This window comes from Aspergillus brasiliensis, assembly GCF_001889945.1.
Source record: "Aspergillus brasiliensis CBS 101740 unplaced genomic scaffold ASPBRscaffold_2, whole genome shotgun sequence".
Taxonomy (NCBI): domain Eukaryota; kingdom Fungi; phylum Ascomycota; class Eurotiomycetes; order Eurotiales; family Aspergillaceae; genus Aspergillus; species Aspergillus brasiliensis.
Genome location: NW_027137443.1, coordinates 557,232 through 572,438, shown reverse-complemented (window position 1 = coordinate 572,438; position 15,207 = coordinate 557,232). Strand labels below are relative to the sequence as shown.

Sequence of the window (15,207 nt, the reverse complement as noted above, 5' to 3'; positions counted from 1 at the left end):
ACCCACTGGTATATTTCCTAGCGCAAATCTTAACCACATTTCGGAGATTTCATACTATACAGACCACTTAGGAAACCTCGCTTATCAACCTGCATCTATAGCAGTCTGCCTTGGAATATCTCTATTCGTATCTACTAATATTCATCTACCCACTTACATCTACACCCCACACCCCAATCAAAAATCCCCGAAACCATACCATGCATCTGCCAGCATAAGCACTAAACCTTAACCTCAAGCCCTACCTCTCTCCCCCCTCCAGAGTATGCACCTCTTCCTCCAGATTACTCCCCTCATTCTTCTCCTTCAATCCAAACCCACGATTTTCCTCCAACTCCCCTAGCAAAACCACCCTCTTCAACCCCAACCCAACCACCACCCCCACCAACGCAAACGCCAACCCTACCAACCACACCTCCCTCAACGCCAACCGATACACCTCCCTAACCTGCTCCCTCTGCACCTCATCAAGCCCTATTCTCCTCTCCGCAAACTCCGCCGCCGCCCCATACGCCCTTCCACCCAGCAATTTCCCCAGTAGGACCTCATCCGAGACAATAATCCTCCTGGCATAGACATCCACCCGGGCATTAAACACAATACTAGGAGCAGTAGATCCCCACACGAACGCCAATGACCGGAGGAAGGCATACACACCCGTCGAATTCGCTGTATCCTTAGCGTCTAGGGAAGATTGTATCGCGGGAAGGACAGTCGTAGCGAGGAAGCCCTGGCCTAGTGCGGCGGGGAGTTGAACACAAACCCATGCGATACGCGGGGAGTTCGCAGAGAGTAAAGTGAAGAGACCTAATGCGAGAGAGAGAGATGCGAAGCCGGTGATGTGGAGTGGCCGGCAGAGACCTGTGCGGGACATGATGGTGCCGGCGAGGATGGCGGAGGGGATGAGGAAGGCGCTGTAGGGGAGGAGGTTAATTCCTGAGGTTAGTGGGGGTTTGAGTTGTACGCCTTGGAAGTAGATGGGGAGGAAGTAGAGGGTCCATTGCATGAGGAGGGCGGCGGTGAAGGTGAGGATGAAGCCGAGGAGGCTGTTGCGGGTGGTGAAGAGGTGAGGGGGGATGCAGGGGTGGGGACACCATTTGGGGGGCAAGGATTCGTAGATGTGGAAGAGGATCCAGCCAAGGGTGCCGATGATTATGGGGATGAGGGTTGAGGGGGAGGTCCATGGGTGCAGGGTGCCGCCGCTGATTAGGCCCAGGAGTAGGGAGAGGATGGACCCGGCGAAGAGGATGTTGCCGGGCCAGTCGATGCGGAGGATGGAGGGGGATGTTGTATTGGAGGAGGGTTTAGGGCCGTCAAGACGAAGGAAGAAGAGCATGAAGAGAAGGACGGGCCCGGCTAAGGGCAGGTTCAGGTAGAAGACCCATCGCCAATTGGCTTGGGCGAGAGCACCGCCGAGCACTGGGCCTAGGACGGCACCCACGGCGGCGAGGGAGAGAACGATGCCTAGGTATTGGCCGCGCTCGCGTTGGGGCACCAGATCACACACAATTAAATCCACCAAGATGTAGATGCCGCCTGAGCCGAGCCCTTGGACCGTGCGACCGGCGATCAGCTGGCCCACTGTGGAGGCGCCGCCCGCTAGGCCGCTGCCCAGGAGGAATAGGGCCACGGAGATGAGGATGGGGTTGCGGCGGCCGTAGATGTCGCAGAGCTGGGCGAGAAATGGTTGTACGACGGTCTGGGCGATGGTGAAGCTGTTGGCGATCCAGATGTAGTCGGTTTCGCCGCCGACAGAGGCGGTTACTTTGGGGAGGGCGGTGCTGATGATGGCGCCGTCTAGGGCAGAGACGAAGGAGAGGAGGCAGAGAGATAGGAAGACGAGCCAGAAGGAGATGGAGTGGTGCGTCTCCATTGCGTTGAGGAGGATGGAGGGTACTTAGGGTTGTGGGAGGACGGTCAAGGAGCATGCTGTCTCGTGGGAAGAAGTCCACATATTATTAGACACACTACTCCTATACTTGGGCTTCACAGTTGCTTGGTCAAAGAGCCTTCTTAGGGGTACTGTGCCAGGGTTCAGTATCAGGGATCTTCCAAGCAGACCACAAGGGGGTACGGAGTATACCAACAGTCGCTCATTCCACGCCAACACAAGTGTCAGGCTGATTCTGGAGATCAATCGAACGGACCATTCTAGTCCATGCTAGTTCAAAATGTTCTTTGTGAGGTGTCGTACTATAATCTTACATGCGACAGTAGCCTCACCCTAGCGAGGCGCCGTTCAAGGCTGGGCAGGTTAGAGCCACAGACATCGTCCTATTACTCAGACACTAAATTAGGCGCATAAGGATCAACTAGCTAGCCATTTTGGCCTCTGCCCCAACTCCTCTCCCCATTCCACCCACTTATTCCCCCATGATATTTAACAGCTTTCATGTCAACGGCTGTCACTCACTAGCATATCGCTGAACTATGGCTCCCACTACCACCCGTCCGTGGGCCGATGGCCCTTGGCCATTGATCGAAACTCCCTCCAAGACACAAGACATTGTAGGTACTAGTCATGTCGGGTATACCACACTGGCATGCAAATAACAATCAATAGTCCAAACATGAGGCCCTCTACATCGCCAACGAGATGGCTTTCGCCCACAACGCCATGCTCCGAGGCCTCAACGCGCTTTACCTGCAAGCGGAGCAGATCACCGAATCGCAAGACATCGCCGACTTCCTCGTCTTCCTCCGCAGCTGGGCCGGCTGGGTATCCCACCACCATACGCTGGAAGAAGAGCAAATGTTCCCTCAATTCGAAGGAGTGATGAAGCAGCCCAACTTTCTCCAAGGAAATGTTGACGAGCACCACACCTTCCAGCCCGTCTTGAAGCAGCTTCTCGCCTACGGCACGGAGACTAACCCCGCTGACTACAAAGCCTCGACCGTGCGCAGCTTAATCGAGCAGATGGCGCCGAGTTTTCGCGAGCATCTAGCCAACGAGATCACCAGTCTGAAGAGCATGGAGCCTTATGATGGGCCTGCTTTGCTCAAGGTTTACAAGGACTGTGAGGCTGAGGCGGGTAAACAGGATAAGGTGAGTCACTCCACTCTATCTGCCAGAGTAAGTAGTTTATTAACCAATAGCCAAAACCACAAATAGAATGTCATCCCCCCCATGGTCCTCGGCCTCCGTGACATTACCTTCGAAGGTGGAAACCAGTGGCCTGCGATGCCACCCTTCTCCACTCACTTTGTGCATTATCTCTTCGCGCGGAAACATGCCGGTGCTTGGCGTTTTCTGCCTTCTGATACTTGGGGGAATCCGCGTCCGTTGGCATTTGGTAAGCCAGATAGTAAGTAGAACTGGTAGGAAACTGCGGGGGAAGGGACGAGTTCAGTGGATTTGTTATATAATGATCAGCGGGATCGACAATCTCAGCCTGTCAATACGAGTCTCGGCTTATGCATGGCCACGTCGATGTGACTTTAATTACTTTTAGACTGACTTGGTATACGGAGCATTAGGCTTCTTCTCCGTGGACAATAAGGTATGTAGTGGTAGCAGCTGCCGGCCAAATAAGCGAATATCATTAGCAATGGGGTGAGTAATGTGGTAGCTTTGATTAGCCATCTCCTACTACTATGTATGAGTGAACACAGTTGACCAACCATTAAACTGCCGGGAGCTAAACTTTTAACTTTCGGTTACACCGATTTGTAGATAGTATAAAGTATAATAAGCGGAGCTGAACTGTAGATAGAGATATGTCCTATAACTCGTGCACTGGACCCTGAACGTGGCTGTGGCTCGGAGAAGACTACAAAACTGTATGAATGTCCGGCTGGGCGAACCTAAATGCATTACGGACTCAAAATGAACGAGTGATTTTCAACATTCAATACATATTTTCCACGAGAGGGTTTATTGCCCTGCAGAATGCTGCGGCACAAGACGGCTGACACGAGGAGACCCTAATGTCTGTGTAGTCGCAAGCGATGGTGGTCAGGCAGCTGAAGACTGTGAGCTTAGTACTATAGATCCTCCGGCTAGAGATAGTTGTAGAAGAGGAAGTGTCAGTTGTGAAAGATGACTATTGCCATGCGGCTCTTGTATGTTCATCTATATCCCGCAGGCCATATAGGATTGATAATCTGATTACTTACCTCTCTTTTTTACCACACATATCGAGTAGCCCCGTCGGTCATACAAGGTGACAAAATCCCCGTCCATATTGCAGTCAGTATGACTGCCCCTACAAAGGGATTCCAAGCTCTTGCGCAAAGGGACCTGACATGGATATTCCTGCCGATTATCGCCACCATCATCATCGTTACCTGGATTATAAGATCTACACTGCACCTTAGAACTGTCCCAGGACCCTGGTGGGCACCATATACCCGCCTATGGCTTTTCAGAGCGCTCTACTCGGAGCGATGCGCGGATATATACCTCCAGGTTAATCGAGAATATGGTAAGCCGATCTGAACTAGACAGAGGTCTGAAGCAGAGTTCAAATTAAAGTGAGTATAGGCCCCCTCGTACGCATTGGCCCAAACCACCTCATCACAAACGACCCTCTCATCTTCCGAAAAATACTCGGGGTGCAGTCAAAGTACACTCGTGGACCGTGGTTCGATGCCCTGCGTTTGGATCCGCATAATGCGAACCTGATCACCGAGCGACATCGGCAGAAGCATGATGTGTTGAGAGCGAAGATGGCTCCTGGGGTTAGTTCCTGCTTATCCACATAGTTCTCAGAGATGTATACCGTAAGGCTGACCTCTAAAGTATCAAGGAAAAGACCTCCCCCAGATGGAGCACGCCATTGACAAAAACCTACTTAGCTGGCTGGAGTATATTCAGAAACATTCTGTGACGACACCAGACCGCCATGTTACATTCGATATGGCGCGCAGCATACAGTGGTTGCTCTTTGACATGGTCTGTCACTTGTGTCTTGGCCATTCCTTGGGCTTTATCGAGCAACATGAGGACTGCTATGGATTTCAGAATGTACTGGAAACTCGTTTACCCATTGTGGAGAAGTTTGCTGTTTTCACAGAAGTAAATCATTGGATCAAGATGATATCCTGCATACCGATTGTGCGTCGGGTGCTACCCTCGCCTCAGGATCGGGATGGGATTGGGGCGATTATGGGAGTGAGTACCTAGCTCAAAAGCATATTGTGATGGCCATCGTTGCACTAACATGTATCTACAGGTCGCCCAAAAAACAGTCAACGCACGCATAGCCCAAGGTATCCCTAAGCACAACGAGACAATGCTAGATTCCTGGCTGCGCAACGGCGTTGATGGATCGTTGGCAGTCTCAGAAGTTACAATTGCCCTGTATGCAAACCCCCCAAATAGTCCTCTCTATCTTCATATATAATAAGCCCTAAACTGTATACTATAATCGAACATCAACTAACAAATAATCCCCCCAGCTTCGCCGGCTCCGACACAACCGCAACCTCCATCCGCGCCCTCCTCCTGCACATCATCACCAACCCGCTCGTCTACAAACGTCTAACAGACGAGATCCGTCACTCAACCACCACACTCACCTCTATCATCACCGAACGAGAAACCAAATCCCTCCCATACCTCCAAGCCTGCATCCTCGAAGGCCTCCGCATCTTCCCACCTATCACCGCACTCCGCGAACGGGTAGTCCCATCCGGAGGGGATACCCTGAACGGGGTATACATCCCCGAGGGGACGAACATAGGGCTTAATCTCCCGGGGTTATTACGGAACGAGGTGTTTGGTCCAGATGTGGATGTCTTCCGGCCAGAGAGATGGTTAGAGGCGACGCCTGAGCAGAGACAGCGGATGGATCGGGTGCATGAGTTGATGTTTAATTGGGGGAGTACGAGATGTCTAGGGATTCGCTTGGCGGTGATGATGATGGGAAAGGTGGTGGTGGAGGTGTTGAGACGCTGGGATGTGGTTGCAGTGAGGCCGCAGAGGCCGTGGAGGAGTCGGTGTCATGGGATTTTCTTGCAGAGGGATTTTGAGGTTCGTATTGTGGATGTGGAGGGGCTGGTTGGGAGGTAATGGAAGTCTAGTACTATAATTGAGTGACGAGTCGGAGACAATTATCATCTCAGGAAGTTGAAGATGACATTCTCCTGTGTCCTAATCTGCTCGTAGGGATTGGAGGAAGGGAGAAATGGGATAAAATCAGCAGCCTTATCCCGCAATCTACTACACCTGCCGTGAGAGGCCATGAACAAACGCTTTCATCGCTTCCAATTCCTTGTTATTTGCTTTTTCTGAAAGTTAGTAATCGCTGATAACTGACAAGTTAGTTAACTCACTACTTATGCAATGCCCTACAGGGATATCCAGTTGACGACGACTGAGAGGTGGGGTCAGGTAGACACGTCAGGCTACTATTTCCAGCCCGCCTATACGTAAACGCGATTTGCTCAAACTTGACCTCACATTTCATGCTTTGAGGTACACCTACGCAAGCCATCCAATCGAACAATGTCGCATTCCGAGGAATTGTATCAAAAGTTGGACGACAGCGAGAGGCAGATTCGCCTGGTAACTATCGAACCCGGTGAATGGACAAATGATATTCAGTGTACACTTGAACATACCTCGCTGGCCAATGCTAAGCCCTACGAAACCTTGTCTTATGTATGGGGAGATCCAACGGTTACCAAGGGCATCATCGTAAATGGAAGGACCTTCGAAGCTACGGTGAACCTCGAGTCGGCGCTCCGCCATCTACGTCGTGACGATACTCCTCGTGTTATGTGGATTGATGCCATCTGCATCAACCAAATAGATACGGAAGAGCGCTCCTCGCAAGTGAGCTTTATGCGGGATATATATCAGCAAAGTATCTTGACTGTTATCTGGCTTGGCGATGGGAATGAACACGTCAAGTCATTATTTGGCCTTGCTCGGGAGTTTCTCGATCAATGCCCGGGAGTTGAACCATGGGATGACAAGAGTGTGGTCTTCCTAGGAGAATTGACTGAAAGCAAATATGGATCTCAGAGCTTGGAAGTTCTGGTCACTGACTTATTGATGCGACCCTGGTGGACCAGGGCATGGGTGCTTCAGGAAGCCGTGGTATCTCCTGCTCTGCTCATCAAATGTGGAGCTGATGAAATGCCGTGGTTGGCCCTGTGGTCTCTTGCCAGGGCTCTTTCCGAGGGCTTTCTTCTTTCTTTGTCGCCTGCTCGATTCTCCACCAGAGGGCTGGGAAAAGTGTTTAACATCGAGATAATGAGGGACGCGATCAATAAAAAAATGCATAAATTTACAATTACGCAGCTGATTGCTTGGAATAGACAGCAGCGGTCAACAGATCCCAGAGACAAGATATTCAGTCTACTTGGCTTGGCACGTGGCTCAGCGGCGAATGCTATACGACCTGACTATTCCCCACACAACACACCACTGCAGGTGTGTCTCGACCTTGTGAAGCAGTCTACCGAGAAAGGGAGTTTAGATATCATATGCATGAGCCAAGGAAGCGAGAGATCCTGTTGGCCATCTTGGGTACCTGAATGGGATGTTTATTCGAGCCAACACTCTGAGGTTGCACGCCCCTTGATCGGTTACTTTGACCCTGGTGTTGAGGGGAACGATATTTTAGGGACCGTTTTGGAGATTTCCCCCTCTGACTATAATACATCGCAGTCACTGGCCCCTAGGTTCAATTGGCCCACCAACCCACCGGCCCTTAGAGTTGCGGGTTGTCTCGTTGACACCATTAACCGCCTGGCAGCAACATACCAACCAAATAGAGAGGAACCATGGTCTGTATCGAGGCCTGATTCATGGGGGACCTTCTTAACCTCACATTTTGAGGATCCAACCGATATTGCGGAGCTCTCAAGCTGCATACATGCGATTCATGAATTCAGGAGTTCAATGACAATGAAGAATCGGTGGTCGAGTACCAAGGGGAACGAAGAACCAAAATCCCTTTCAATAGGCTCACTGTTGATCAGGGTGATAGAAAAGGCAAGAGAGTCGAGGAATGGCGGTGGCTATGTGGGCGGGGGCTCGTTAGCCAGTGCATACATTCGAACGCTGATGGCGGATACGTTAGTCATTGGCGAGAGGAAAATGGTGAGCTTCGACCACATTGATACTAATGATGATCTTGGTAAGTGGTGTGAACTGGACAATAGAGAGTCTGGGAGTATCGATATTGACCATGTCATTCCAGAGGATTCTGTTGAGAAGTGCTGCTTTATCATATCAATTCTCGATACCGCTATTACTCGAGCAACCTCATATCGCCGACTGATGATCTCTTCAAAAGGATACATAGGCCTGGTACCAGCAAAGGCGCAGGAAGGAGATCTCATCTGTGTTCTCTTCGGTTGCTCCGTTCCTGTCATCCTACGCAAACAAGACGATCATTATATCTTCATCGGTGAAAGTTATGTGCATGGCATCATGGACGGAGAAGCTATTGAGCAGATGAAGGAGGGGTCTCTGGTGGAAGAGGAGTTTACTCTGCTATAAGATATTATCGTTGTACCCATACCTACTGCTTTACTACGGCCATCATTACTAACTATTTTCAGTGGGAGAGTGCGGATGATATTTTTCTTTCTTTCTTTCTTTCCTTCTTTCCTTCTTGTTTTTATTTCTCTCTTTCATTTTCATTTTCATTTTTTCTTCTTCTTCTTCTTCTTTTTTTTTTCTCCCTTGCAACAGTTTCCGGCGGGGTCACCCGATAGATCGTATTCGGTAGACTTCTACTTCGCTTTATTGTAGTTCTAGTTAAATGAATTCTACTAAGTTCTGACTTACTTGAGCCAGCTGAGTTAGACTGTAGCAACTTACGCGGATGTACACAGGTCAACTGACGTTTCATGAAAGTTCAGTTGACCCGGACCCTCTACATATAACTACCGAGAGCTTTTGATAAGGATGATTGTATCCACCGATCCACTTGAGAATACTTGGGTATTTCTGGTAAGTCAAGAAAAGCCATATTATTTGATATCTATATTCTAGAAAGTAAGAGATTTTTGAGACCTTCAAAAAGCCCTTGTAATATAAGGAGTAAGGTACCTAAGTCAATAGGTATTAATTACTTGTATATTGGTTTATTCTCCATTGGACGAGATTGAATGTAGTAACCACCTATCATATAGCCTAACTGAAAAGATGATTTGATCCTAAATATGATACTAAGTAGTGAAAGGTGTAGATCAACAGGGCTTCTATAAGCAGCGTACGGTCAACGGAGGTAAGAGTGCTGTTTATCCAGTCTGCAACCACTTTGATGGACCTGTTCAGGAAGGACAGGGAAAGGATATGATTCGTATAATATCACCCCAACTACTAGCTGTTTCGCATACTCCCTACATGTCCAGTCCTATCTACTATTGCGAAACATTCCCCATTGCAATCAGCCTCTATGTCCCCTTGGCTCGAAGGCATACGTATTTCTGGTCTAGGTTGGGAACAGGCTCGCCGCGCTTCTGGTTTGATAGCAGACATACGTAATACAGATTATCAATGGGTATCTTAACTACATGACTGACGGACTACAGCAGATGGATTGTTCACACTCTTCTGCAATCTCGAAACTGAAGCCCCATGATTTAGTAACCAGAATGGTATCGCTATCTCGATCCGTAACAGTAGTCCTGAAAAATTTTAGTAATCGCCGACTGAAAAATTCAGCAGAAACAATCGCGAAGCATGGTAATAACAAATTACCAAAAAAAAACTGACTACCTGACATAAAGCAAGCATGACTCAAAATGGGTATCTCCTTCAGCAGCAGTAGCATCTCAATCACAGCCATCACTATTAGCATATTCTTCACGCCTCAGCTGGACTTGGCACTATATAGATCAAACCAAATCCATCAAGATAGAACACAGAATCAACAAATACTAGAATCAATTACTGAAATCCTATATCATATCCCCGAGGAATCATACCCCATATACCCCACCGGCCTCCACTCCTGACCCGGATATGCCGTACTCGACATGACAATCTCCGGTTCACTGGAAGCATCACTGGCATCATCGTGGCTATCACCACCATCTGCGGCGGGAACGGGGAGTTCAATGGGAGTGGAGACGAGGGAACGGGGTGGGGCGGGACGGTGGGGATGGCTGTTTAGTTTTGGGTTTGTTAGTGAAGTGCCTAGTGTGGGGCCATTGGATAATGTGCTCTCTCCGGATGCTGCTTCTTTGGTGCTGAGGGTTGGATTGGGGTCCGCTGTTGCAGGAGTATCAGTGCAGGTAGGTTCTCGGCACAAGCTCGCGCTCGCAGTCTTGATCCCCGTATCCGGGGTTGGTGTGGGAGATGGGGATGGAGAGATGCGTGATCGAGCCTCGGAGAATGAGACTTGCGCTGTTGTCGACAAGTTATCGCGAAATAGAAGTTCGGACTGCGATACAACTGAGGGAGATGCGACTGATTCTGGGATCGGGGATAGGGAAGGGGGTGAAACCCCGGGCGATATTACCCGTCCTGGCTGTTGCTCGGGCTTCTGCAGCGGAGGTTGATTGGTGATGGTGGTAGAGGTGGCAGTGGTGAGAGCTGATTCCAGTACATCGCTGGCCTCCCTCCGTGCTTTGTCCCTCTCTTCCACTGTCACCTCATTCTTGTCATGCTCATCAGGATCCCCACCCAGTCCGGACAGACTCAACTTCCATGGCAACTCCTGATCACCCACGCGGCTGGTCCGCGGCTTGTGTGCGAATCGCCCCAGCTCAATCGCCGGGTCAGTTGCGTCGGTATTGGGTAGATCCGTCTCCTCCGGTCGCGGCGCGCCTTCCTTGGGGCTGCGAGATCGGAGGTGCAGTTCCTGCACGTATGTGCGGGAGGTAGTTCGGCCGCGCTCCGGAGAGCCATTGGTGGGAGTGTGACTCGGCTCGTAGGCAGTTTTGGTGCTATAAAGGTAGTCGTCTGAGATGGAAGAAGTATTAGGGAGAGTAGGGGTCGAAGCATGCGGGACGAAGATGGGTTGGCTCTGGGCCTGACGAAAGGAATCCGGAGTGGGAATGCGGGGGAAACTCGGAAGATGGGAAAGACTGTCGCTGGCATTGGGGAGGGCGTGATCGAGGGAATAGAAGCGGGTATGGCCGGCTGTGTGGTTTATTGGACGCGATGGGGAGGCCGTCGTGGAGCGCTGGATGGGGGTTTCCGGTCTAGAAGCTTGGTTGGATTGCCTCGACTTGGGTCGGTGGGGGCGAAGGTTGGTGCGGAAGAGGCCCTGGATCACCATCAGTTAACCTTCCAAAGCTCCATCCAATTATCAAGGACAGCACATACTGTCAACCGATCCAGGAGCGGCGGCTTCTGGTCCGACGATGGGCTGCTGGGACCTAGAGAGATGCGACGGATGTCCCGAATTTTGTCACCGTACTTCATCTTCAGCGCGGCCAGGCGCGCGTGCGGGGTGGAATCCTGCGATCGGGAATTCGCTGCTGAGGTCGCATCATTCCGACTCGACGGTCGGCTCGGCCTCAGTGACGACATGCTGCTGACTCGCAAGTGGCCCGACGGTGGATGACGACCGTTGGGCGGACGCAGCGAAGACCGATCATGGCCGGTCGCATCCATCTCCGTGTCGGGGTGGTGGCCGACGATGGAGGGCAGAGAGAGACTGGACGAGGCAAGAGGCGCTACGAGAGAGACAGCCGTCAGTTCAGCCGATTCACGTCCCGAGCCAGCGAGGCACTCACCGTCAAGCGCCAGGGCGAGAGGAGGATCAGCAACCGCATCCTGCGTGCCCAATGATGAGATTGATGGTTGGACTGACCCCCGCCGAGGTTGAACAAAGGCTGCAGGGGGCAACGCAGCATCGCCTCCAACTTCAGCCTGCTCGCGGTTCCTCGCGCCATCCAATTGGTCCGACACGCTTTGTCCGGCCTGACCGGCCGGACTGGCCTGACCAGGGTTCGCCAGTGGCGCGCCATTGAGGGCCAGTTGGATCCGGCTCGTCCCGCTGTCATCGAGTGTCTCCTGTTGCTGTTCATGCCCATCGCCTGCGATGCTCCGGCGAGGATCACTGACGGGCGCGGGTTTGCGAGACGGGAATGACTCCCGGGCTACAGCTCCCAAATGAATGGATGCCCTACGGCGCTCCTCGATGGCTACTGGGTTGCTCTCCGAACCGGGGACTTCCTTGCGCTTCACCCCCCAGCTCAGCCGATGATGTCCGGCCGGTCGAGAAGCGCCGGCGACCGGGAGGCTTCCAAAGTGGACGCTATGGCGCTGGTGGCTGGGCCTGGTTCCTGCAGGATCCAAGTCGCATGCTTGCTGGAGCTCCGACAGGGGCACCGGTCGACGATAGCCGCGCGACGACTGGAATCCCTACATATCCCCGCATTAGAGGCGATAAGACGCAGCAAAAGAAACCCGAAATGGAGGAGTGAAGACATCATTCATGTCACATTCTGAGGCACTGAGATCTGACCAATTACAGCATGGTATCAAGCAACATAATCACACAGGCAAGAAACAATAAAAAAAAGAACAGGCCGAGCGTGCCGCTCGCTGGCCGGGCCACCCATCATTATCAGTAAAGAGATTAAGAATCTACCTTGTCGTTTCCTCCGCCCTTCAACTTACTCCGGCTGCGAGCAAAGAATCCCTTGGCGGCCTCGCCTGCACGCCCACCTAGAACTCCCGCCGTGTGCAGCAATTCCTTGCCGCGTTGCTCTACTTGCTGTTTGTTCATCATTGCTCCCAATGGCGCCGAGGGCCGTCGCGCGTGCCCCGAGCCAGATGGGGACAAGTCAGCTTTACCAAGGGCCGCCAACTTCGGGAACTTGCCTCGAGGGACGGGCGCCTTGGCCCCAGTGGTTGTCAGTTTCGCGCTCTTCTCAACCACATCATTGTGTTCTGGGTGTGTCTGGACGGTGACTGAAATCCATTGGTTCAGACCCGTATCGATAGTACCAAACTTCGCTCGGGTGTCGTTGAAGGCCCGGACGCGTTCCTCCGAGGTCTTCATCGCGAGGATTTCTCGGAACCCAAGTAGTGTCGGCTCGCCTGTCGCCGGGGTCGTGAACATGACTCGCGAGGCCTGCCGGTCGGAGCCTGTCTGGGGACCCTCGTCTGCGTGAGAGTGAGGCACGACTTCTGCATTGTAGACCTCAGGGAGGTACTGCCCATCAGAGATGATGCTGCGATCGTCCGGTACGGGAGGCACGATAGTTAACTTCGGCTTCTCCATCGATGGCGGCTCTTTTGCTTCGTGTTCCTCGACGTCGGGCTCAGGTTCGGGAGCTACCTCTGACAACTGGGCAGAGTCCTCGGTGTGCGGGAACTGCCCGGGCATGGGCACCGGCGGTGACTGAACGCCTGTCTCGGGAGCAGGCTCCCCAGAGGACGAAGATTCCCAAGAAAATCGTCGGGTCAGCTTCGGCTTCGAGGCTGTCGCGGAAGTTGTTGGGGCAGCAATGAGAGGGGTTGGTTGTGTGGGGATATCATCAGGGGCAGCTGAGGGACTGCCGTAATCAGGAGGTTGGTCATTGCGAGAAGTTGACAAGGCCTCCTTCGTCCAGTAACGCTCGTACTCATCAAGCATAAGACTGCTGTCCTGTTGCGGGGCTTCCAGCCGGCGCTCCTCTTCAGGGTCTCGATCTTCCGACGGGGTGTTCTCCCGGCTCAAAGAACGAATGATTTCCTTCCGCAGTCGGTCGCTCTCAGTGTCCTGGGGCGAGTTGTCTGTGCTGAAGGACGGGATGATAACTGGGACACCGTCCCCAGTGGTAATTGTAGGCTCGGACGGGGGATGGTTGCCACCAACACTAAGTGGCGCGGGCAGACCCTCGTCAGCCTGAGGCAGTTGCACCGTTGCTTTCTGCGGGCTTGCGAGAATGTTACCGGGCGAGTCTGGCGTGTCCGAGGACATTTCCCCTACAGAAGATGATGTGGTCCCCTCGACGCTAGTAACAACCGGGGTTCTAGACGGGCTGTTATTCGGGCTAGGGAGGCTGAGATCTCGACGATGACCAGGCTTGAACACCATGTTTCCCGGTTCGTCTTTGGGTGTCGAGATAGTTTCGGGTTCTTCTACAATAGTAGGGGTCTTGGTCTCGCTCGGATTGTGCTGGGGCATAATCGGGCTGATCACCGAGGTGCTATCGCTGTTAGACCGAGCAATGCTGTCCACCGTGGTGCTTGGGGTCTCGACATCGAAAGCCTGGTGAACAACCGAACGGAATCCCAAAGAAGGATTGTGTTGCAGTTTATGTTCCTGACCCTCCGACTCTGGTTCTACCTGGGCGTTTGAATGGGGCCCGAGTGAGAGATCTGGATTAAAACCAGAAAGGCGTTTCATATCCGGCAGCTGGATGACGGGAGGCTCATTTGATGATGCGTCAGCAGGGTGGGAGCCGTGGGGTACGCTCCCAGCAGACGGCCTTTCAGCACTTTCTTGGGCCGGGTGGAGTATATGATCGCCGGGAGATGCCGCTGCCTGTTGTTTGTGAGAGGTCGACGCAGTATCCTGAGACACTGGCGCTCCAGGTGGCGCCACACCCGACGGGTTGTCAACAAAATATCCAGCCTCAGATGCCTGCTGTCTTGCAGCGCTTTCCGCCCTCATCCGCTTGTAGATCTCAGCCGGGCGCACAATCGGGACTGTCCGGTTGTTATTAGGAGCGGCCGCCATGCGGTCTGCAGAGAGGCTACGATGCGCTCCACCAGCTGCGTCCAGTGTTGCCACCTGGTCCATGGATCGCGACCGATCTACTGAAGGGAGGGGTGGACGAGACACGTCTCTCGTGAACATGCTAGGGATATCTCCGGTACTTTGGTTCATGCTGGGAGGCTGCGGGACAGGCGGAGTCTCGTCCTCGTCATCATACTCGCCGTACTCGTCGTCTCCCCAATCATTCCCATCGTATGAGTACTTTTTGGCCTCGACCCAACGTTTCGTCTTTGCCCGGTTCACATTCGGCTTGAAGGATAGCGGGGTGCCGCCGCGTGGATAAGGAGAGCTTGGGCTTTCGGAGGTTGTTGAGGAGCTGGATCCGGGGCAGCGTCAGTTAGATGTGCGGGGACCTGCAAGCAAGATATACGCATGGCCTACAGTTTGTGAAGCTCCGGCTCGTAAGGCTGGAACTGGCGTGCCATTGCTGACTAGTCTGAGGGTTTCGACCCGATTATGAACATTAATGGAACAGTCGGTGTAAGTGCCTGATCGGCGTATCACATGCCAAAGACTTGGGTTCAAGGCGTAGGAGGAAGCGACTGTCGATGCGAAGGTGCTGCGAGGTTGAACGGAAGAC

General features: G+C 52.5%; 6 protein-coding genes across 6 annotated transcripts; 4 read left to right on the top strand and 2 right to left on the bottom strand.

Annotated features, from left to right (window-relative positions):
• Positions 1-5: 5 nt before the first annotated feature.
• ASPBRDRAFT_37889 (uncharacterized protein) lies at positions 6-2,027 on the bottom strand. The gene has a single exon (XM_067623823.1). The coding sequence runs from the start codon at positions 1,871-1,873 to the stop codon at positions 242-244; it is 1,632 nt and encodes a 543-aa protein (XP_067482844.1). The 5' UTR covers positions 1,874-2,027; the 3' UTR covers positions 6-241.
• Positions 2,028-2,430: 403 nt separating this feature from the next.
• Positions 2,431-3,313, top strand: ASPBRDRAFT_116035 (hemerythrin domain-containing protein; the record flags this gene model as incomplete). Its single annotated transcript, XM_067616949.1, has 3 exons — positions 2,431-2,508; positions 2,564-3,046; positions 3,113-3,313. 3 exons carry the CDS (start codon positions 2,431-2,433, stop codon positions 3,311-3,313), a joined length of 762 nt encoding a protein of 253 aa, XP_067482843.1.
• Positions 3,314-4,012: 699 nt separating this feature from the next.
• On the top strand, positions 4,013-4,553 carry ASPBRDRAFT_374287 (uncharacterized protein). The gene is made up of 2 exons (XM_067623726.1): positions 4,013-4,062; positions 4,146-4,553. The coding sequence occupies exon 2, from the start codon at positions 4,196-4,198 to the stop codon at positions 4,436-4,438; it is 243 nt and encodes an 80-aa protein (XP_067482842.1). The 5' UTR covers positions 4,013-4,062; positions 4,146-4,195; the 3' UTR covers positions 4,439-4,553.
• Positions 4,554-4,945: 392 nt separating this feature from the next.
• Positions 4,946-6,054, top strand: ASPBRDRAFT_37888 (uncharacterized protein). The gene is made up of 3 exons (XM_067623822.1): positions 4,946-5,113; positions 5,175-5,302; positions 5,401-6,054. Exons 1-3 carry the CDS (start codon positions 5,036-5,038, stop codon positions 6,011-6,013), a joined length of 819 nt encoding a protein of 272 aa, XP_067482841.1. The 5' UTR covers positions 4,946-5,035; the 3' UTR covers positions 6,014-6,054.
• Positions 6,055-6,363: 309 nt separating this feature from the next.
• ASPBRDRAFT_37887 (HET domain-containing protein) lies at positions 6,364-8,742 on the top strand. Its single transcript, XM_067623821.1, has 2 exons — positions 6,364-8,090; positions 8,154-8,742. Exons 1-2 carry the CDS (start codon positions 6,449-6,451, stop codon positions 8,453-8,455), a joined length of 1,944 nt encoding a protein of 647 aa, XP_067482840.1. The 5' UTR covers positions 6,364-6,448; the 3' UTR covers positions 8,456-8,742.
• A 1,127-nt stretch (positions 8,743-9,869) lies between these two features.
• Positions 9,870-15,052, bottom strand: ASPBRDRAFT_26160 (uncharacterized protein; the record flags this gene model as incomplete). The annotated part of the gene is made up of 4 exons (XM_067622240.1): positions 9,870-11,177; positions 11,237-12,280; positions 12,510-14,943; positions 15,009-15,052. The coding sequence occupies 4 exons, from the start codon at positions 15,050-15,052 to the stop codon at positions 9,870-9,872; spliced, it is 4,830 nt and encodes a 1,609-aa protein (XP_067482839.1).
• Positions 15,053-15,207: the final 155 nt, after the last annotated feature.